This window comes from Gadus morhua, chromosome 4 (assembly GCF_902167405.1).
Source record: "Gadus morhua chromosome 4, gadMor3.0, whole genome shotgun sequence".
In the NCBI taxonomy this organism is placed as follows: Eukaryota; Metazoa; Chordata; class Actinopteri; order Gadiformes; family Gadidae; genus Gadus; species Gadus morhua.
The window spans coordinates 15,078,656-15,102,113 of record NC_044051.1 but is presented as its reverse complement, the minus strand read 5'-3'; the positions used below and the strand labels follow the sequence as shown (position 1 = coordinate 15,102,113).

Sequence of the window (23,458 nt, the reverse complement as noted above, 5' to 3'; positions counted from 1 at the left end):
ACCTCTTCCGCAAGATGCCTAGCACATGTTGGGGGTCAACCTCGTTCAGGGATTCTGGATTAGTATTGTACATAGAGAGGGGCTCTGTTCTTTTCTCTGTTGTGAGGCCGTTAAACTGGGTGCATACTCTGCTCCTTCACAGAGCACCAAGACCAGAATCGCTATGGCAAAACAACAAAGACCGCCAGTATGTGACCGTACTGCAGAGGACATGCACTGAATGCGGTTCCTGAGTCATTCAGCAACAATTTGCCATGCACACCCTAGGGTAATAAATATAAATAATTAGCATTATCCCATTCTATGTGGTCAATGGAGGAGAAATGTGAGAGCCCATGACATAATACCTTATGCCATAGGTGAGGTTTTCTGCTTCAATTCTACGTGTTAGAGTAGATTGGTTATATAAAGAGTGGTTATCATCTACAGTGCACAAAGCTGGCCAGAAACCTCTCCATTCATTATGTGGTAGTTTCAAAGGACTGCTTGGGAAAGAAATATAGCTGCCTGATTTTATAGTGTGAGGGCGTTAATCTACGCGAGGACATTCTGTTGATCAGGGTGGTGCTGGGACATCTAGCAGGTCGTGTGTGGTGCTATCGTCCGTCCTCACGGTTGTTCCCTGAACATGGGGGAGCCACAGAACAAGGTGTTATCCCGTCCCATATTTCGCCGTGATTTGGGCTGGGAGCCTTTCCCAAACTGGACGCAGCCACACCGCATCTTCAATCAGGACTTTGGCCTGCCGCCGCTGCTCGAGCCGAACGACCTGACATGGATCGACTGGGCCAAGAGGAGGCTCTCCACTTTCTCCTGGCCCGGGTACACGCAGTCCCCCATGCTGGCCCCGTTCAACGGCCAGCCTCCACTGCAGAGACAGCTGTCAGGGGGGGTGTCTGAGATCCAGTCAGGTCAGGAATGCTGGAGGATCAGCCTGGATGTCAATCATTTCTCTCCTGAGGAGATCGCCATCACAACCAAGATGGGATACTTAGAGGTATCAGGTACTTGAAATCACTTCCTTTGTACTTAAAGACAAACATAAATTGACATCAGTGTGAGCTAATTTCATGCTGTTAATTTCAATGGATCAAGACTATAGAAAATATATTAATAATTGTATATAATCCAATATCGATTACCCTAATGTTGAGTTGTTTACGATTTTTGATTATCATTTATTATGATCAGGAAAACATGAAGAAAGACAGGATCAGCATGGATCCGTTTCAAGGAATTTCACCCGGAAATATAAGTGAGTTTAATTTATGCAACAAACTGAAAAATCTGAAAAACTATTAAAATCAACAGTTTGAAAGTACTGCCTCTTGACGTGTATGATGCATGATGTCAAACTGCCTGTCAAGTCGATGGTTGTTGATTTTCTTTTGGATGTAATTCCTCAAGGCTACCTATGGGGGTGGACTTGCAACACATCAGTTCCCTTCTCTCTGGAGACGGAGTGCTGTCTGTGGAGGCTCCGGTGCCCGGGATAGCGACCAGTCACCCAACCACGGAGATAGTCATTCCCATACAGACCAGTGAAAGTTGTAGCCAGAATATGTAGCTATAAACCAAGCGCGGAAAGCCAAACACAAAACCCAACTCACATAGCCGTCCGACAATACACCACTTAGTGTTGCATTTTTACTAGAACTTTTGAGTCAAAATTAACTCCTACTTAATTATAATAACTCGCTCTTGTATTTCCACACTCTAATGTTTATTTCATACTAGCACCCGTAGTTATTTGGGCTGTAGGCCTAATGCTTTATTTCACAATGGCATTGTAATGCACTTTTTCTCTTTCATTAAAATTACAACATTAAGACATATTGTTTCTTACAAAAATACGAATGTGTGTTTGAAAATACGTCCTATACAAGCAAACTATCAAAGATTTCTAACCATAAACAATTGTTTATGATACAGCTTTAGGTTAGGCCTAGCAAAGGAACCAGTTTGACCCAAGAATGACTCTTCTGGATGTTGCGTCCTAATCTTATTAAATTAGAAGAGATTTGTCAAGGCGATTGTATATATAAAACACACACGACTGACTGATGCACATAGTCTTAATGTTAGGCCTCCTGTACAACATAGTATTTTGAGATTTGTATTGTTTGTGACTTGACGGAAAGAAGGTATTATGCAATTAAATAATAATTAATTCATATGGCTAAGATATCTGTTTGGCAGTACACTGTTCCGATGAGGAAACATATCATCCCATGACTTAACTGGGTGTTGTTTACTCTGAGCCGAAAAAAAAGGACTAACACACTCCAACTCTTTAGCACTGAGTGTTCACAGCTAATAAAGTATGAAATACATAACGTGCCCATGTTATCTAATGCCACGGTGTGAAGGGCTGCCCAGGCTACCTGGCTTGAGTCCCATTGGCCCCAAAAGGCCCCTGGACCCAGGCCCAGACCGAACAGGAGACGCATGGGGACGAGGACATTGTCCCCCTCCACAACGAGTGTATCAAGTAACAATGGAACACGGCCACCACCCGGTGGTGGCCGTGTTCCATTGTTACTTGATACACTCGTTGTCGCCTTCTATCACATCAGGTTGTTCATGCTGCCCCTTACATTGATATGAGTCCGCACAATACCCCAGACGGTTTGTATACCCAGGATCTTCTGCCAGCCCAGGGCTATTATCATTCATCGGGGGGGGAGGGTGTTAGTTATTTAACTGCTTTGCTTCAGAAACTTAAAACCGAGCACGCCTAAATAGAAGCTATCATACTCTGGCTAGATATTGAATGCTACAAAATATTTTGTCATATTTATCAGAAATGTATGCAGTAGGGTTTCATAATTAAAGGCGCAACGACCGACGCCTTGCACTGTTAGTAAGCTGCATGGAACTGATAGTCCTTACCACGTCCTGAAGGAGACTGTTCACCGGGCGGACAGGAATAGCGCGTCTCTTGACTGGCTCTCTGGATGGCAGTAGGGTTGGCAGGTGTCCGGTTACTTAAATAAACAAGCATGATTGACGTCTTGGTATCTTAGTTATGCAATGCTTCAGACTAGAAGAGGTCAATTTTCATTCAGAATATAACTTACACGTTGATTTGACAAGGTCATAAAAAACTTTGCCAGAGTATTTAAGCTTCTGGTGGACCATTCTCCGATATCTTCCAGAGCCAGGGACACTTCTCGGCCCTCTAAGAACAAGATGCAATACTTTTCCATGAGCAGTAGTGCAGTTGTAACTGATGAGAGATGTTATTTAATGAATAATTATGAATGCATATATTGAAAAGAAGCATGTTTGAGAAATGTACAGGTATACAGACAGACAGATTTGTAGATAGATCAATAGATTTATAATTGATAGATTGATAGATCAATCAGCAGATAGAAAGCTCAATAGTAGGTGATCAATCAATAAATAGATGCACCAATAGATTGATCAATCAATGGTTAGAGAGATTGACTGAAAGACAGTAAGATAGAAAGATAAAACAGAGATGATATTCTTAATTAACCATTTGTAGATGACGATCAATAGATAGATAGATAGAAAGATGGATAATGGTAGTTAGAAGATAGTAAGATAGAAAGAGAGAGAGAAAAATGCATCAAGACATCCCACCATCTACCATAGCCCCTGCTGGGTCTCAGTGGCAGAACTGACGTGGTGCTTTTATGGATGTTGGCAGTGACAGCACCAGTGTCTTTATGGCTGTCGGCTCACACCCGATCTGTCCCAGGGGCTCCGGAAGGTTGCAGAATGCCACACGGACATGGTGATGTGTATGGTATGCCATTAAGGGCTTGGATTAAAGTCCCCAGAGCACATTGTGTGATCACTGGGATAGAAGACTAGGCCATTAAGCGGCCAGTAAATGCCATCTGTCAGCAGAGACAAACTTCCTGAAACTTGGACCAAGTGGGCCAGATACTCATGTTCAGGGCTGGTCTCGGAGCGCACGTCAGTCCGAACACATTGGAGTCTCTTTTTGAGATGCACCAGATTGGAGTCTCTTGAGATTGAAAAAAAACCTGTGGGATTTTATTAACCTATATCTCATCACAAGTCAAGTAATGATTTTTCAAATCTGGTATCATGATCTCCTGATTTCAAGTTGCAGAAGCTAGAATATGTTTGAATTGAAGCACACATACACACTGGCGCAAATACAAGCACATGCACAGTTCTTGGGAGCAGTAGCTGGCTAGTTATTTGGCAATGAAAGTAGATGAAAGTAAAGAACAAGATTCATTACAAATAAATACATTAATTTCACTTAAATGTATGCCCTTCCATGTATAATTACTTAATCAGTTTACAGAAGGTGACTTTGATAAGACCTTTATAGCAAATATACCCTATTTTCGGTCTGTCACCGTTGGTGGGGGATCTCCATCCCCCTCTAATAGTGACAGACCCCTTCCTTGGAGCAGTAGGGGAGAAACAGGGTCCAGGAAGAGCATGGCGTTTGTATTCCAGATTTCCTATGTTATCTCACATTGTTAATGCTGACGAAGACAATATTGTATTTCTTGAATTTCCTCCAAATTCCAATATCTCTATTGTTGTTTGGTAGTTTCCATTTTTTAAAGGATCATACAAGTTAAGTCGGTGATAACTTATATGATTCCAATATGACATAAAGCAGCATATAGTATTCGTATAAATACATCTGAAAAAGTAATGCATTAGGGCTTAAGTTGAAAAATGTGTGTGTGTCAATATGTCCAATTTATTTATTTTCATATTCTTTGTATATTCCACAACAACTCTTCAACATTAGTTAGATGGTGACATCAGAATGGCATTCATAGATTGAGTAATGGGATTTTACACAGTATATACAAAAAAATGGTTTGTCAGGTGAAATGGTCACCTAGAAGCTACTTAATAACCTAGCTCACTATTTTACTATCTTGTATGATCTATATGCAAGTTTTATTCTGAATAAATAGCCATCAAACAATAACGTTGATGCCAAAAGATTGGATATGGATTAACAAATCCCAATTTAGTATTGCTACTCATATTGATTAATTATCTTATTTTGACATGCAACTTCAAATGTGAAAACAACAGTACTTTTAAAGAACAAGGGAGTGGCCACGATAGAAGACATCTATAAATAAAGAAAGGCAATGGGGATTACCTTCGCATTGCTAGAATAGGAAATAGTTTGGTATGCTTGGAAGTTTTATGGCACCATACCAAAACGATCAACTTCCACCAGGCACCATTCTGAGTGGTTTATATTACATATTATGGATTATGTTTTTACATTATTTGTTACCTTCCATGTATGCTATAAATCTACTTTAATCTGACAATCTGACAATAAAGGACATGAACTTGAGCTGAAACATATATCCTAAGTAAAGGAACATTTTAAAAAACGTGCTCACAACTAGTCAATTAGCCACCTCTTGGATACCAATCTGCTAAATGTACACAGTATAACCATAGATCCTGGATGACGATCCTATTATGAACTTAAAATAAGAACACCATCAGTTCAGCTCAGTTTACGGATCAGAGTTTAATAGTTCCAGTTTAAATTTGTTCTAAATGGTCTCGACTTCTTGACTTTACACTCACCAATGCACATCTGCCTACAACAAGAAACCTTGCACAATTAGACTATTGTTGATTTATGACAATCATATTTTTAGCCAGGTTCAAGTGAGTTGGTAGCCAAAAAAAGGAAGAAAATGGTGAATGAGGTGCACATTGATGTTGTAGCCTCTATGTGTGTGCCCAATGTTTTACAATTTTACCAGGGGGCAGTTGGCATGTTATTTCTACCGTATCAAATAGCAACTATAGTGTGCTAGCAAGAAAATCTAATCTGTGCCAGCTAGATTACTAGCTATTTAAAATGTACCTAGTATTATATAGCTTAGTATTATATATTATATTATTTTATACATGTATAAATGATATAGGCCTACAGGTAGACATATCTGTCATATGAACATGCGTTGTATGTAGTATATGTATTCATATAGTAGATGTCATTGCAAACACAGACCTTAAATATTGTATTTTGTTGCGAATGTGAGACAAAACACATTATGAAGATATTGTCATCCTGATCCATGCAAACCAGGCAGTTGTTCTCACAGGTATAGATAAAAAACCATTCCAAACAATCTTTTGTTTTAGTTTTCAATTTATTGCAGCTCAAAATTACATCATTTTATGACTATTTCTGATGTGATGCCTTGCAAAATGTTCTAAACAAACTTTAGCTGCAGATTTCGAATTATTGCAGCTCAAAATAACATCATTTTATGGCTTATTTAGATTTGATGCAATGCAATACTTATTCAGCAGGGTCCTTTCCCTGTAGGAAGAAGAAAATATGGATATTATACCATAGTGTGTCTTGTTATATTGGAGTTATTTCTGAGTTCCCGTGGAATATTTGAATCTACCTTGCCACCATCACGGCTCTTAGACCTCAGCTTGTTGACCTGAGTCTCAGCTATGTCAGCACGTTCCTCAGCCTCCTCCAGCTCATGTTGAACCTTCCTGCACTTGGACAGGTAAGAGTTGGCCTGCTCTTCCTGTTGAAACATTGTGTTGTGTATAGTGTTATGTGATATACAGAAAATCAGTTATATTTTTTCGTTTGTTTATTTAATGGACTTACCGCTTCCTCAGCCTGCCTCTTGTAAGCCTTCACCTTCAGCTGCAGCTTGTCTACAAGATCCTGGAGTCTGGCACCATTCTTCTTATCCTCCTCAGTCTAAAGTAAAGAAAACGATTATGCATTACAATTAGAATATACTATTTTTGAATATTCAAAGATTTTTTAACACCTACCTGGTAGGTGAGTTCCTTCACCCTCCTCTCATATTTGCGGACACCCTTAACAGCATCTACTCCACGTCTCTGTTCACCCTCAACCTCTGTTTCCAGCTCACGCACCTTAAGAGATCAAATCTATTCAGTAAATATACTTTTATTATACTGTAACTATATAGACATCCATGTGTGACAGTATCTTACTCTGGACTCCAGTTTCTGGAGCTGCTTCTTGCCACCCTTCATGGCCAGGTTCTCAGCCTCATCCAGGCGATGCTGCAGGTCTTTCACTGTGACCTCAAGGTTCTTCTTCATCCTCTCCAGGTGAGAGCTAGTATCCTGCTCTTTCTTCAGCTCCTCAGCCATCATGGCAGCCTAGAAAACCCCAGGATTTCTTGTTTCATTTTCACCAATGAGTCAAACTTTCCAATATGCAGACAATAAAATAAGAATGTACCTAATTCAGATAACTTTTAGAGAGAGGAACATTAAGAGGGAAGGGTTTCTTCGCTATTAATAAATCTGAAAAATATATAAAATATTTATGAAACCTATCAAGAATTCCATGACAAGAAAGATCCAATTAAAGCAAACTTACATCAGTGATGGCCTTCTTGGCCTTCTCTTCAGCATTCCTGGCTTCCTGAACGGTGTCGTCCACCTCACCCTGGACTTGGACCAGGTCAGTCTCCAACTTCTTCTTTGTGTTCAGGAGGCTTGTATTCTAAATTAATTTACAAATAAACAATCAGTTTCTTTAGTTGTCATAATGGCATGTGTGTATATATATATATATATATATATATATATATATATATATATATATATATATATATATATATATCACGTAGAGTTTATTGAATTATTATTGGAGAAGTGTTCTTGTTTATTTACCTGAGAGTGCAGCAGTCCAACGCGCTCACTGGCATCAATCAGCTCTTGCTCAGCCACTTTGCGGCCTCTCTCTGTCTGCTCCAGAGCTGCCCTTAGCTCTTCAATTTCAGCCACCATGAGACCGTTCCTACGGTCTACCATGGCAGCCTGCTCCTTCAGGTCCTCACCTCCTCTGACAGCATCATCAAGATGTAGTTGGGCATCCTAATATCATAAAATAAATACGTAACTCACAATGTGGTTGTAATTCAACACAATTTGCCAATAGAGTAAGACTGCGGTTTGGCCGTACAATACAGCAGTGTTGAGATGTACCTTCAGTTGTCCCTGAACATTTCTCAGCTGCTTCTGGGCCTCAGCAGCTTGGCGGTTGGCATGGCTCAGCTGGATCTCCATCTCATTCAGATCTCCTTCCATCTTCTTCTTGATTCTCAGGGCATCATTCCTGCTCCTGACCTCAGAGTCCAGTGTGCTCTGCATGGAGTCAGTGATCCTCAGGCTGTTCCTCTTGATCTGCTCCATCTCTTCATCCTTCTCAGCCAGCTTCCTGTCAACCTCACCCTTAATCTGGTTGAGCTCCAGTTGGACACGCAGAATTTTTGACTCTTCATGCTCCAGAGTTCCCTAGGTATTGAAGCAATGATAGTCTAAGTACTTGCAAGGACATATTTTAATCCAGTAAAAATCCAATGAAAAAATTATATAGGAGCATTAAAATATGTTCATTGTATTATTTTCACCTCAGCTTCCTCAAGGGCTGTCTGGATCTCAGTCTTCTCTGTCTCCACCTGCTTCTTGGACTTCTCCAGCTCATGGATGCTCTTTCCAGTCTCACCAATTTGTTCACTCAGGTCAGAAATCTCCTCTGCAGTGATTTTCATGTTAATATACATCATTTCATTTCATTCATTCTAATGGGGCTTTATTAAAGTAAAATTATTTAACTCACGTTGGAGATTCTTGTTTTCACGCTTCAGGGTCTCCAGCTGATCCAGAGCTTCTTCATAGGAGTTCTTCATCTTGAAAAGCTCAGTGCTGAGAGAACGAGCCTCTTTCTGAGTTCCTTCAAGCTCTGCCTGGCCCTCCTCATATTTCTGCTTCCACTCCGCCAGAACCTGTCCATTGTCGGTGTGAAAAATGTCTCTGGGTTTGTCATGGATCAATGCAAATGTCAGCATTCCCGAAACTCCAAAATATCCACAGCCACACACCTTATCAAAGTTCCTCTGCTTCTTGTCAAGGTTGGCAGCCAGTCCATTGGCCCTCTCCACATCAACCATGAGGTCCTCCACCTCACCCTGGAGTCTCTGTTTGGTCTTCTCCAGAGAGGCACACTTGGAGTTCACGGCCTCAATCTGTTCCTCAGCCTCTTGAAGGCGCTGGGCAAGCTTTTTCCTGTCAAAGAATAACATGGCTTAATTTGTGCGCATTCATCAAATAGTTTGTGCTCTTAAATGAAAATGAAAATATTAAATGTTTGACTCACTTGGACTCCTCAAGCTCCTCAGTGCGCTGGATAGCATCAGTTTCATACTTGCTCCTCCACTGAGCCACCTCACCGTTGGCCTTGGACATTCCACGCTGTAGCTCAGCCTTGGCCTCCTGCTCCTCCTCAAACTGCTCCCTCAGAAGATCACAGTCATGGCGGGCTGATTGCACACCATGAGCAAGAGCATTCTTTGCCTACAAAAGGTAATGACAGAATTCTCAAATTTAATTAAAATGAAGTCCTAACTTGCAATGAAATAATGTAACTATCATCTAAATGTTTTTGTATGATTGTATACCTTAACTTCTTCCTCAATTTGCCTCTTCAGCTCCTCGATCTGCTGAGTATAGGCCTGCTTGCCTCTGGTCAGCTGGGAGACAAGAGCTTCTTTCTCCTCAAGTTGACGACCAAATTCACCTAGTTTAAGAAAAATTTATGAATTATATCAAAATGTTAGTAACTATGACTTATGTTCGAGTGCCATTCTGTGTTTCTTTGGCCCCCAAGCTATGTGAATTTTGGTATTACACATACAACAATAATATAAAGAGTCCATTTGACCTGAAAATCACAAATGAAATTTACACTCGTTAAAACATAAGGGCAGTGCCATTTAAATTTAGGAAAAATCCCTTTAAATAATATCTTCAATCAATTTTTTATAGTTCACAAATAGTCCAGAGAAGTTATTTACTTCAGATCTCCATTGACAAACCAAAGTCAATCCATACTTGCCATTTTCTGTCAACAGCCTTGCTCTCTGAGCACCGATGTCATTTATCTGGCGACTGTTCTCATCACTCTTAGCCTTGATTTCACTCAGCTGGTCCTCCAGGGTACGGCATATCTTCTCCAAATTCCCCTGGTGTTTAATTTTTGAAAAGTTAGCAAACGTGCTTTCCTTCTAATTAGGTTCACACTATATATATATTAAAAAAATATTTCACCTTGGCCTTAGCAACTGTTTCCATGTTGCTGGAGAGGTCGTCAATCTCCATCTTGTACTCGCTCTTCTCCTTCTCAAGCTTCTGCTTGACACGCTGGAGGTTGTCAATCTGCTCTCCCAGCTCTGCTACACTGTCAGCCTGCTTCTTACGCAGAGCAGCAGCAGTGGCTTCATGCTGCAGGGTGGACTCCTCAAGGTCACGGCGCAGCTTCTGGAACTCAGCCTCACGCTTCTTGTTCATCTCAATCTGAGCAGAAGTGGCTCCACCAGCCTCCTCAAGCCTCTCACTGATCTCTTCAAGTTCTCTGGAGAGATCAGCTCTCTGCTTCTCAACCTTGGCACGAGCAGCACGCTCAGCCTCAATCTCTTCCTCCAGCTCCTCAATACGGGCCTTAAAGGGAGTAATACCATTATTTAAACATATATATACCAAGTAGGGATATTGTTTGTCAAGTGACCGTAAACATGATATTACCTGAAGCTCCTTGATCTTCTTCTGAAGCTGAATAGCGAGGGACTGCTCATCTTCAATCTTGCTAAGAAGCTGACTGGTTTCAAAGTCCTTCCTGAAGATGGAATCGCATACAATCAATTAACTTAACCTAATACCTGTACTAATCTTTAAAATGTGTAAATCATAATGATGATCATGCTATTATCAAATTTGTCATCACATTACTTTTTGATTTTCTCATCAGACTGCTGTTTGTCGTTCTCAAGATCCATTATGGATTCCTGAGCCAATTTCAGATCTCCCTCAAGCTTTCTCTTGGATCTCTCAAGGTCCATACGGAGCTTCTTCTCTTGCTCCAGAGAACCTTCAAGCTGCAATTTTGTAATGTGTAAGAATCATTGATTTGGATTTATTTGTATTAATATGTTCCCAAATTGCACATTGTATGTAATCTCACATCATCCACTTGCTGTTCAAGTTTGGTCTTGGCCTTGCTCAGAGTGTTGACTTTGTCTTCCTCTGCCTGCAGGTCATCAAGAGTCTGCTGGTGTGCCTCTTGGAGGGCTTTCTTCTCCTTTGATAGCTTAGCAACGCTCTCATCCTGAGAGGCCATCTCCTCAGTCAGGTTCTTCACCTAAACAAAACAGAAGAATAGGACAGGTGTTTTTTGTTACTTTATTATTTGTCCTCTTTTGTTCATTCTTCTGACATTGCAACTATACAAACCTTGTTCTCAGTGGCATGTTTCTCTTTCTCCACTTTGGCCAAGGTGAGTTCGAGGTCATCTATGTCCTTCTTTAGCTCAGAGCATTCATCTTCCAGTTTCCTCTTCTTGGCAGTCAGGTCAGCATTCATTTCCTCTTCATCTTCCAGTCTCTCAGTTGTCTCCTTGAGTCTGGCCTCCAGCTGGATCTTACTCTTGATGAGTCCCTCACACCTCTCTTCAGCATCGTTCAGATTCTCTCCTTCCTGTCAATATTCATCCCCATATCAGTCATATCTCATGTTGTATTAAATGTATCTCACTGTGTGTACATGTTATCAAAAAAGTAAATCATTGTTTCATTTACTTACAGAGGCCACTTGCAGCGAAAGATCATTCTTCTCCTGCAGGAGAGAAACCATTTTCTCCTCCAGTTCCTTCTTCTTGGCCAGGGCAGTAGCTAGGTCTTTCTTCATCTTCTCATAGTTCTCCTTCATCGCAGAGAGCTCCTTTTCAGTTTCAGCACTCTTCAGAAGAGGCTTGATCTTGTAGTACACTTTCATCCATGGCCAGGTTTTGACATTCATGAATGAGCGGATGTTGTACTGAATTGTATAAACAGCCTCTCTGTAAAAATAGAACCATTATATTAAATATTGCTTTTCAGTATCGTACCAAACTTTAAAACATAAATATGTGTTAGAATATTCCAAACATGCCTTCTTTCCATCATCTTCTTGAACTCCTTCCTCATTTGGAAACCACGGCAGAGAGCCTGAATCATTCCGACCAGAGTTGCAAGCTTCTCATCTCGCATCTCCTCAAGAGTACCCAGAAGACCGGCTTTGAAGAACACCTTTGAATTGGTTTTGGAAATTCATTATTATCATCTCATAATAATCAAGGACATACCACAACTATTAGTATCATTCATTCGGAAGAACACATACCTTGGTGTGTCCAAATTTGTACTCTTCATGATTGACATCAATTGACCCAAGCAGTTTCTCTGAAGCTTTTTTGTTGTCAATGAACTGGCCCTCAGGGATTACACTGGCATTCAGTACTTTGTACCTGTCAGAGTGGGTTGAGGTTGATTGTATTATTCAGATGCATTCCTTAAGGTTTATTTCAAGTGGTTCATTGTTAAATGAGCATATACCTCTGCTTGAAGTCAGCATAGAGGATTCTGCTGGGGAAGCCCTTTCTGCAGATTCTGATTCCCTCAAGTACACCATTACACCTCAGCTGGTGGATAACCAGGAAGTTCTCCATCAGACCTTTGAGAAGTTACCACTCTGATTATTAAAACAGATTATCATAAAACCTGAAAAAAAACATACGGAGAACTGAATTGGATTCTACCTGGAGTCTTTGACTCATTGGGAATCAGGCAACGCACAAAGTGAGGGTGGGTGCTCCTCAAGTTTGTCATCAGTTTGCCCAAGTTCTCCTATAGATGTTAAATATACATTTAAATGAAATGTTACCGGGGAAATCTTTTGTCATCTATCACAAGATTAAGGTTGTCCAAAATTCTCACCCTGAACTGTGAAGACACAGTCTGCATTGAACCACCCTTCTTCTTTCCTCCTTTCTTGGTACTATCTATGAATTAAATATAGATCAACACATTGAATGAAAACACCCATTTCAACATGTATCTTACAAATTGTAACAGGTATGGTTTAATAGTTGAGGACAAACAAGTTTAAATGTCTATGTCATAGATATTATATTATGAGTTGCATTGAAATATGAATAAACGGTCCTGTTTCCTATTGTGCGGATGTAAGACCTAATATAGGAATTTTACCTTCGGAAGCTACAGGTGGGTACAGGACAGGCAGCAGTTTCACTCCAGATTTCTGGTATAGTTGAACAACAGAGTCATTCAGAGGATCCTTGTTCTTGTCCAGCCAGCCAGTGATGTTGTAGTCCACAGTACCAGCATAGTGCACCAGGGAGAAGTGGGCCTCAGCCTTGCCCTTTGCAGGCTTGGGCTTCTCAAATGCTTTGGTCTTGCCAAGATGCTGGTCATACAGCTTTGCCTTGAAGGTAACGTCTGAGGCCTTGGGGAACATGCACTCCTCTTCAAGGATGGAGAAGATGCCCATTGGCTTAAGAGAAAAAGGATTGATGAAACATAAGTAAAAGTAACTTTTCAGGCAAACAAACAAAGAATGAAGATATAGTTATCAAGTCACCTTCTCAATAAGCTCAATGCAGGCAGCCAAGTCCATGCCGAAGTCAATGAACTCCCAGATAATCCCCTCCTTCTTGTACTCCTCTTGCTCCAAGACAAACATGTGGTGGTTGAAGAACTGTTGCAGTTTCTCATTGGTGAAGTTGATGCAGAGCTGCTCCATGCTGTTGTACTAATATGGAATGTGAGTTTAGACAACGTTCAGCCACTACAAAATGGCTCTGTCCTAAATTTTTCAATTACTTACATCAAAGATCTCAAATCCAGCAATGTCCAGCACACCAATAAAGGATGATCTTGGCTGTTTAGTGTCAAGCATCTGGTTGATACGGATGACCATCCAAAGGAACATCCTCTCATAGATAGACTTGGCCAGGGCACTCACTGAGTTCAGCACCTATAGTCATTTAGCATTAATATTATACGAAATACAGGGTAAACTTTTTATTGAGGAAAGATTATAATTCCCTCTTGACAAATTATTCAAGGTGTTGAACCTGAAATACTAAATTACTGTTAATTATTCCTTAATCATTTGCTTACCTGAGGTACAGTCTGTCCCTTGGTGACATATTCATTTCCGACCTTCACTCTTGGGTAGCACAAACCTTTCAGCATGTCAGCAGAATTCAGACCCAGCAGGTAGGCGACTTTGTCAGCATCTGAGAGTTCATATGAAAATATGTTTTACATTCATGAGGTCCTTCAGAACATGCGAAAAACCTGTTAATAAGGGATTATTAATAAACCTCTTGAAACATAGCACTTTCAACTAACCCTCTGTGCCTTCTGGCTCAGCCTGCTCCTCGCGCTGCTTCTGCTTGAACTTCATGTTACCGTGGTGAAGCACAGCACCAGTAAGCTTATAGATGCCCATCTTCTCATCATTATTGAAGCCCAGAATATCAATAGCAGTCTGTATGGAAAATAAGTATGATGCTTATGACATGTTATCACTTTCATATACAGTATGTCCTCCTAGAAAATGTAATAAAAAGACTACATTCACTGACATCAGTAGCAACCAGCTCTTCTTTGTCATCAATGCTGGCCACAGCGATCTGACCCATGCTGCACGTGGGGAAGTCGTAGGGGTTGGTGGTGATGAGGGTCATTTCTGAGGGATTAAACAAACGTCATTTCCTGCCCGTATTTTATTCAAATTAATTTCTCACCTGTTTTTTGCAAGCTAACAGATACCTTTTGAATCAAAGATTGAAATCCTTGCTTCGCACTTGCATGTGTTCAAACTTTCCCCTTAAATAGCTGAACTTCAGTAGGACTATTTTTTTTCCTATGTCTAACTATTACACAAACTCACCAATGATCTCAGGTTTGTGGTTGGTCATCATCTGGTAGAAGATGTGATAGCCTCTCTCAGCAGGAAGCTGGAATGTCACTCTGGACTTCTCCAGCAGATCTATAAGGCCCATTCATGAATCAAAACCTATGCTACCAATAATGAGAGTTTATTCATTGGTATTTGGTTAGTAGATACTTACAAGTCTCAATGTCAGCACTGGACAGTTTACCAGAGGTCCCAAAATGGATTCGGATGAATTTACCCTGTTTGGGAAAGCATTATTCATAACTTGTTTAAAGATCCAGTATTTCATTGTGGTTGGTATGGTATGATGATGAAATTATCAAGAAGTCTTTACTTACAAAACGAGAGGAGTTGTCATTTCTCACAGTCTTGGCATTACCGTAGGCCTCCAGCAGGGGATTGGCTGCAATGATCTGGTCCTCCAGTGACCCCTATGATAAACATTACAAAGTGCTTAATATCAATAATAAGGATTTCATTATCTTTAATTATTTTATTTTTAAACATACCTGTATCTTTCCAGCCCCTATGTCCTTCTTCTTGTCCCCACCCACTGAGATGGTAGCAAAGTACTGGATGACACGCTTGGTGTTCACTGTCTTTCCAGCACCGGATTCTCCACTATAGATAGCAACAATACATTAAGTGGTTGCACATCATTTTTTTATATTTTATATTATATCAACTTACGTGATCAAGACAGACTGGTTTTCCCTATCTAGAAAGGAAATATGAAAGAAATACTTATGTTAAAATAGTTTAACATGAGTAGCAAATCTCTTTGCTGAACAGTGATAAAGTATATAACAACTTGGCTTGTAGGCCTACATACCAGTGAGCATGAACTGATAAGCATTGTCAGAGACAGAGAAGATGTGAGGTGGAGCCTCCATACGCTTTTTGCCTCTGTATGCACAAACAACATGCTGGTCGTACACTGGGAGCCACTTGTAGGGGTTTACAGTGGCGCAGAACAGGCCAGAGTAGGTCTGAAATAGAAAACAGTTATAATGAAATTTACTAATTTACTAATATTTAAGATGGGATCCGAAATATATTGTACCTTACTATGTCCTTTACTCAAAACACATCTTACGTAGATCATCCATGCTGCATAACGCTCTTTGAGGTTATACAACACAGAGGCTTCATTGAGATGGGTCATCATGGCCATGTCTTCAATCTTGTCGTACTTGGGAGGATTCATGGGTGTGACATCATCATCTTTGACGGTCTTTTCCTGAAAGGGAAACCAATTTTTAGAATTTGCTCCCCTGTTACTATCGCTGCCCTTGAATCAATTAACTGCAGCCTACCTCCTCTGTATCATGAACTTTGACGGTGACTTTGCCGCCCTCCTTCTTCAGGATTGTACACTTGAGGTAAAGTTCCTTCACATCAGTCACATATGCAGCACTCTTGGCATCGAAGGGCTTGCTCTGGGCCTCAAGCCTCTCCTTCTCTGGCTTCCGGAGGTAAATGGCAGCCTGGCCGTAAACGGCCATCTCTGCGTCCGTACTCATGATGGAGGCTTATTTCATGCAAAACATATACAGATATTTCATCACCTGTTTTAAAATTAATTGTAGATGATGAGAATGTTTTGTGTTAAATATCCCTTACCCCTTTCTTCCACTCAACCAAAGATAGTTTAGATTAAATAAAATGTCATGCTTTTTTTCACCCACAATGCCATGGAAATAACCAGCATAATCTGAACATAAACCCAGAAAAAATTAGGAATAATCTGAACCTATGACTAATGCATCCATCTCGATAGTAAGTGTTGGATATGGCTAACCTCATGTTAAATTACAACACCAACACTTTGAAAAGACAAAGAAAAAGAAAGCCACTCTATACCATGAGCTTTTCTAAGGGTGATGGATGAATGATCAGTGAGACTTACCACCAGTTGTAACTTCTTCTTCAAATGTCTCAATCCCTTCCTGGGCCTTCTTATATAGAGGATTGTGTGCATGGCATACGCTGAATATGGCCATGCCATTGAAATCTATTTTGATTTACATTTGACAGTTCATTGGAACTTCTCCAGGTACATGCCAACCTCTATTTTTTTTTTATATATGGATAATAAAAAAGTGCTTTTTAGTACTGTGTGTCATCCAATATTTACATTTTCATGAAGCCAAGACCAATTGTCTTCTTTGAAATATTGTAAAAAATAAACACAAAGACGACAATAGTTTCCCTATTCTTTAACCATAACCGTGGCAACAGCGGAGGACGGTTTAACAGAAGGGCAAGGTTAAAAAGAATCTATAAATAAAAACGTCTGTGGCATGTACATTGTCATTGCCGGAATAGGCAGACAGTTTGAAATACTTTGGAGTTTTATGACATCATACCAAGCCATCTTCAACCAGGATCTTGTGACCATGACCTTTCAGAGGGGCTTATATCACATGTATTTATAATTTGTATTGGTTACATTTCAGGTACATTTTGGATAAGACATATGTAACACACACACACACACACACACACACACACACACACACACACACACACACACACACACACACACACACACACACACAAATTTGTATTAATCAAGTCAATGATACTAGATTAACAGTTTTGCAGAACGTTGTGAATCACACTGCAGCAATGAATCATGATTGAATACAGAGTATTTTCAAAATGGCTGTTGGTTAGCTAATGTTTAGCAACTACTCTCTGAATCTTATTAAGTTTTTCCTCTTATTTCCCCTACACACTACACTTTGTTAATTGTCTCAAAATCCAAAGCCTGTGCGTAACTGAACAAATTATCCAAAATATTACTATATTTACCTGTGTTTAATATTGGTTCAGAAAAACAAGGAAGAAACAATAACTGCCGGAACATGCAATGGCATGTCTGTTGCTCAGTGAAGATTCTCTAGAGCCAAGCAATGCCCTTCACACTGACATGTCTATTTGTCAGTTAAGATCTCTAGACCGAAACAATGCCCTTCACAATAACATGTCTGTTGGTCAGTGAAGATTCTCTAGACCCCAGCAATGCCCTTCAAACTGACATGTCGGTTGGTCAGTGAAAATTCTATAGAACCAAGCAATGCCCTTCAAACTGACATGCCTGTTGATCAGTGAAGGTTGAATATGCCGAGGCTACGCCCTTCAAACGGTGGATCGACATTCAAATTTCAATAGTATTAATGTTTGAAAACAATAAATAAATATACCCTCAACAGCAATCTATCAAAATAGCCCAAACAAATACGATTCTCTCCAATTTCAAAGGGACCTCAACTTCCTGACATATGTTCCATACACACAACAGTCCAAATCCTGCCAGATAAATGGACAAATGGGTTTTTAGAGTGATGAAATCTTGGGGGAGGAGTGCAGATGTGGCCATTTCAATAAGGGAGCATCATAGAAAGGCAGTTTTGAGAGTATTCTAAATCTAAAAAGTACTGGAAGTGCAATACATTGGCCACTCCGCCAAAGGGCCATCGAAGATTATAGCCTGATATAGCAAACAACAATGTCAATGCCACACCAGTGAGCGTGGTGTTAGATAGCTTGGCTGGGGGGGCAGCTTTTGATATTTTGTGTCCGCAGCTATTCATTTGCATCACACTTTGCTATGCCGTGCTTGACAGGCTGTATTTCTTGCAGGGCAATGGGTTTTATGTGTGCCACATTATACAAACACAAACAGAAAGTAAACAAAGTACTTTTGTGAACAAACATCGGTAACCCTTCCTTTTACAGTCCCCTAATTACTAGGTAGTTACCCGGTAAGTACATGGTAAATCATAGTGTATTACTGGGTAATTACCACTGGTAATAAGAAGGTAAATACAGAGGAATTATCCGGTAAATTATAGTGTATTACTGTGTAATTACCACTGGTAATAAGAGGGTAAATACAGAGGAATTACAGCTGATGTACCAAGTAAAACCTTCACTATTACCCATCAACTCAACTAAGTAGCGTGTAGTTGTAACTGTTTTAGGTTGGTAATAACTCCGATATTGTGTACTTCTTACGAAATTAGGCAACCAATTCTTAGAAACACCTATTATCCAAGGTTTATGTTGGCAACAGCCCAAATTTAATGATGTACAATCTAGAAATTAGCATAGTACTTTACAATAAAATACTTTTTCTTAGTTATTATTCATAGCTACACCCATCTAGAAAGGGTTTATTCGATTTACCACTATGGAATTACTTACCTGGTAACAACCTCTGCAGGAATCTGTTTTCCTCTAGTGTCATGGTACATCTTCTTAAATACTGGGTACGAAGCCGTTTGTTTCCATGGTATTACCAGGTTCTTACCATATAATTTATAACAGATACATTCCATTATCCATGCAGTCAACACAAACTTGTACCATGTACGTTCTGCGACGTTACCAAGTAAAAAACGACAATTTACCCAGTAATTAAGCTGAAACTGTACTGTAAAAGGAAGCCTCGCTTGTTTCCATGGTATTACCAGGTTCTTACCATATAATTTGTAAGACATTATTCCCTTTTCCATGCAGTCAACACAAACTTGTACCATGTACGTTCTGCGACGTTACCAAGTAAAACACGACAATTTACCCAGTAATTAAGCTGAAACTGTACTGTAAAAGGAAGCCTCGTTTGTTTCCATGGTATTACCAGGTTCTTACCATATAATTTGTAATACATTATTCTCTTTTCCATGCAATCAACACAAACTTGTACCATGTACGTTCTGCGACGTTACCAAGTAAAACACGACAAATTACACAGTAATTAAGCTGAAACTGTACTGTAAAAGGAAGCCTCGTTTGTTTCCATGGTATTACCAGGTTCTTACCACATAATTTGTAATACATTATTCCCTTTTCCATGCAGTCAACACAAACTTGTACCATGTACGTTCTGCGACGTTACCAAGTAAAACACGTCAATTTACCCAGTAATTAAGCTGAAACTGTACTGTAAAAGGAAGCCTCATTTGTTTCCATGGTATTACCAGGTTCTTACCATATAATTTGTAATACATTATTCCCTTTTCTATGCAGTCAACACAAACTTGTACCATGTACGTTCTGCGACGTTACCAAGTAAAACACGACAATTTACCCAGTAATTAAGCTGAAACTGTACTGTAAAAGGAAGCCTCGTTTATTTCCTTGGTATTACCAGGTTCTTACCATATAATTTGTAATACATTATTCCCTTTTACATGCAGTCAACACAGACTTGTACCATGTACGTTCTGCGACGTTACCAAGTAAAACACGACAATTTACCCAGTAAGTAAGCTGAAACTGTACTGTAAAAGGAAGCCTAGTTTGTTTCCATGGTATTACCAGGCTCTTACCAACCATATAAGTTGTAACTGGTTATTCCCTTTTCCATGCAATCAACACAAACCATATATGTTCTGCAACATCGTTCACCAGTAGTTAAGCACTTTAATTGTTGTTATAAAACCCCAAACCACTGTTGATGAAAGGCATATTAAAATTAAACAAAATCAAAGGCTTATCTTTCAAACAATGCATATCTCACAAACAGGCACTGAACACTGAAGAAATCGGACAAAAAAAGAGCCGTCCACATTAACTCAATTTAAATGTTACTGATGGTGTTTTCATAAAACACATGACATTGTTATGGCAAGTGACCACAAGGAAGACTGCTTCAACCTCTTCAATTTGAATAAGCGGTGCATGCCATGCAGCAATCTGCCTATGGGAGCATCTTTGTGGTCATTCGCAAACCAATGAGTCCACTCGATGAATGAGAGATGACTCTTTAGTGTCTTCTCTGTGAGGTATCCCTGCAGTCTCCACATCTGGGATTTGAAGGCTGACCAAGACCTGACCAGGTACCTCCAAAACTCCCCTTCCATACTGCAATAAAGAATCAGAAGACAAGAAAATAAACATTAGGACTGTCAATTAATGAACATTTCTAGAACATGTAGAACTCAAAGATTATTTTGTTTATTAGTTAAAAAAGGATGCTGGTCCTCTGGCCATTGTGTTTGGTCATATTGAAAAGAGAAAAAGGCATAGCCATAAATACAGTTAATAGGACGGGAGGGGACAGGCTGTTAGCTCCGGTTAGCACTTTAGCATCGAGCTAGCGGAGCTTCTGTCATTCAAATAACTCGGACATGTTGTTTAAAACCTATAACACCAAATGTATTAAAATATCCGGATTTAATCGGGCTCTCTCCCATAAGTACAGTTAATAGGACGGGAAGAGACTCTGTTAGCGCGATGCTAAAGAGCAGCTCTTCCGGAGCATGCCACCTCAACAGGTGCAAGTTAGCCTCCGGTTTGATATTCGCCAGATATTCGGTTTACCACCCAATCGGATTCATCAACATAAGTGCAATACATTACGGGCTTAGTATGTTGAGGACGGTGCATCGCGAAAATCACAAACACATGTTGTCGCCATCGATGTCTGTGCAACAACGTCATTTACGTTCTGGCTGCTACCTGTTTTAGGGACCGTCAACAAGTTACACATACCGACTGGTGGCAGAGACGTTACCATGGAATTGTTTCTGGAAATAAATCATATAAAATAATATAAAAATCACTAAAAAATACATTTTGTCACCTGATTGTAGTAGTAGTTGCCAATGGTGGTCTGCTACTTACTGCAGGTAACTTTGCTAATATATTGCATTATTGTTAAACGGAATGCAATTAATAATTTCAAATATAGTTTAGTCGATTTTTTTTCGAATATTAAACTATTAACTGCATTATGATTAACTATATTGCAATATATTTGTGTGATTAATTTCCTGAAACAATTCCATGGTAACGTCTCTGCCACCTATCGGTGAGTGTAATTTGTTGACGGTCCCTAAAACAGGTAGCAGCCAGAACGTAAATGACGTTGTTGCACAGACATTGATGGCGCCAACATGTGTTTGTGATTTTTCGCGATACGGTGTCCTAAACCGTCCTCAACATACTAAGCCCGTAATGTATTGCACTTATGTTGATGAATCCGATTGGGTGGTAAACCGAATATCAAACCGGAGGCTAACTTGCACCTGTTGAGGTGGCATGCTCCTGTAGAGCTGCTCTTTAGCATCGCGCTAACCGGGGTTAACAGAGCCTGTCTCTTCCCGTCCTATTAACTGTACTTATGGGAGAGAGCCCGATTACATCCGGATATTTTAATAAATTCGATGTTATAGTTTTTTTGAACAACATGTCCGAGTTATTTGAATGACAGAAGCTCCGCTAGCTCGATGCTAAATGGCTAACCGGAGCTAACAGCCTGTCCCCTCCCGTCCTATTAACTGTATTTATGGCTATGCCTTTTTCTCTTTTCAATATGACCAAACACAATGGCCAGAGGACCAGCATCCTTTCTTAACTGATAAACAAAATAATCTTTGAGTTCTACATGTTCTAGAAATGTTCATTAATTGACAGTCCTAATGTTTATTTTCTTGTCTTCTGATTCTTTATTACAGTATGGAAGGGGAGATTTGGAGGTACCTGGTCAGGTCTTGGTCAGCCTTCAAATCCCAGATGTGGAGACTGCAGGGATACCTCACAGAGAAGACACTAAAGAGTCATCTCTCATTCATCGAGTGGACTCATTGGTTTGCGAATGACCACAAAGATGCTCCCATAGGCAGATTGCTGCATGGCATTCACCACTTATTCAAATTGTAGAGGTTGAAGCAGTCTTCCTTGTGGTCACTTGCCATAACACTGTCATGTGTTTTATGAAAACACCATCAGTAACATTTAAATTGAGTTGATGCAGACGGCTCTTTTTTTTGTCTGATTTCTTCAGTGTTCAGTGCTTGTTTGTGAGATATGCATTGTTTGAAAGATAAGCCTTTGATTTTGTTTAATTTTAATATGCCTTTCATCAACAGTGGATTGGGGTTTTATAACAACAATTAAAGTGCTTAACTACTGGTGAACGATGTTGCAGAACATATATGGTTTGTGTTGATTGCATGGAGAAGGGAATAACCAGTTACAACTTGTATGGTAAGAGCCTGGTAATACCATGCAAACAAACGAGGCTTCCTTTTACAGTACAGTTTCAGCTAACTTACTGGGTAAATTGTCGTGTTTTACTTGGTAACGTCGCAGAACGTACATGGTACAAGTTTGTGTTGACTGCATGGAAAAGGGAATAATGTATTACAAATTATATGGTAAGAACCTGGTAATACCATGGAAACAAACAAGGCTTCCTTTTACAGTACAGTTTCAGCTTAATTACTGGGTAAATTGTCGTGTTTTACTTGGTAACGTCGCAGAACGTACATGGTACAAGTTTGTGTTGACTGCATGGAAAAGGGAATAATATATTACAAATTATATGGTAAGAACCTGGTAATACCATGGAAACAAACAAGGCTTCCTTTTACAGTACAGTTTCAGCTTAATTACTGGGTAAATTGTCGTATTTTACTTGGTAACGTCGCAGAACGTACATGGTACAAGTTTGTGTTGACTAGATGGAAAAGGGAATAATGTATTACAAATTATATGGTAAGAACATGGTAATACCATGGAAACAAACAAGGCTTCCTTTTACAGTACAGTTTCAGCTTAATTACTGGGTAAATTGTCGTGTTTTACTTAGTAACGTCGCAGAACGTACATGGTACAAGTTTGTGTT

At 39.8% G+C, this 23,458-nt stretch overlaps 2 protein-coding genes across 3 annotated transcripts; one reads left to right on the top strand and one right to left on the bottom strand.

Annotated features, from left to right (window-relative positions):
* The first annotated feature begins 246 nt into the window (after positions 1–246).
* On the top strand, positions 247–2,174 carry LOC115542552 (heat shock protein beta-1). 2 transcript variants are annotated; one of them, XM_030354844.1, is made up of 3 exons: positions 247–997; positions 1,192–1,255; positions 1,408–2,174. In XM_030354844.1, exons 1-3 carry the CDS (start codon positions 629–631, stop codon positions 1,494–1,496), a joined length of 522 nt encoding a protein of 173 aa, XP_030210704.1. In that variant the 5' UTR covers positions 247–628; the 3' UTR covers positions 1,497–2,174. The 2 variants fall into 2 exon arrangements, with proteins under 2 accessions (XP_030210704.1, XP_030210703.1); XM_030354843.1 differs by having other exon boundaries at positions 366–1,004.
* A 3,968-nt stretch (positions 2,175–6,142) lies between these two features.
* LOC115542548 (myosin heavy chain, fast skeletal muscle-like) lies at positions 6,143–16,340 on the bottom strand. Its single transcript, XM_030354838.1, has 39 exons — positions 16,134–16,340; positions 15,914–16,057; positions 15,650–15,806; positions 15,508–15,535; positions 15,327–15,438; positions 15,156–15,248; positions 14,993–15,056; positions 14,812–14,910; positions 14,504–14,607; positions 14,268–14,406; positions 14,034–14,152; positions 13,738–13,887; positions 13,492–13,662; positions 13,101–13,404; positions 12,828–12,892; positions 12,650–12,737; positions 12,447–12,564; positions 12,235–12,358; positions 12,004–12,140; positions 11,656–11,911; positions 11,308–11,550; positions 11,039–11,215; positions 10,807–10,952; positions 10,603–10,693; positions 10,129–10,518; positions 9,917–10,043; positions 9,480–9,598; positions 9,179–9,375; positions 8,904–9,087; positions 8,642–8,807; positions 8,433–8,557; positions 8,008–8,316; positions 7,693–7,896; positions 7,397–7,522; positions 7,003–7,173; positions 6,817–6,921; positions 6,644–6,739; positions 6,426–6,557; positions 6,143–6,334 (listed from the first exon to the last, which is right to left on the bottom strand). The coding sequence occupies exons 1-39, from the start codon at positions 16,338–16,340 to the stop codon at positions 6,314–6,316; spliced, it is 5,808 nt and encodes a 1,935-aa protein (XP_030210698.1). The 3' UTR covers positions 6,143–6,313.
* Between the last annotated feature and the right edge of the window lie 7,118 nt (positions 16,341–23,458).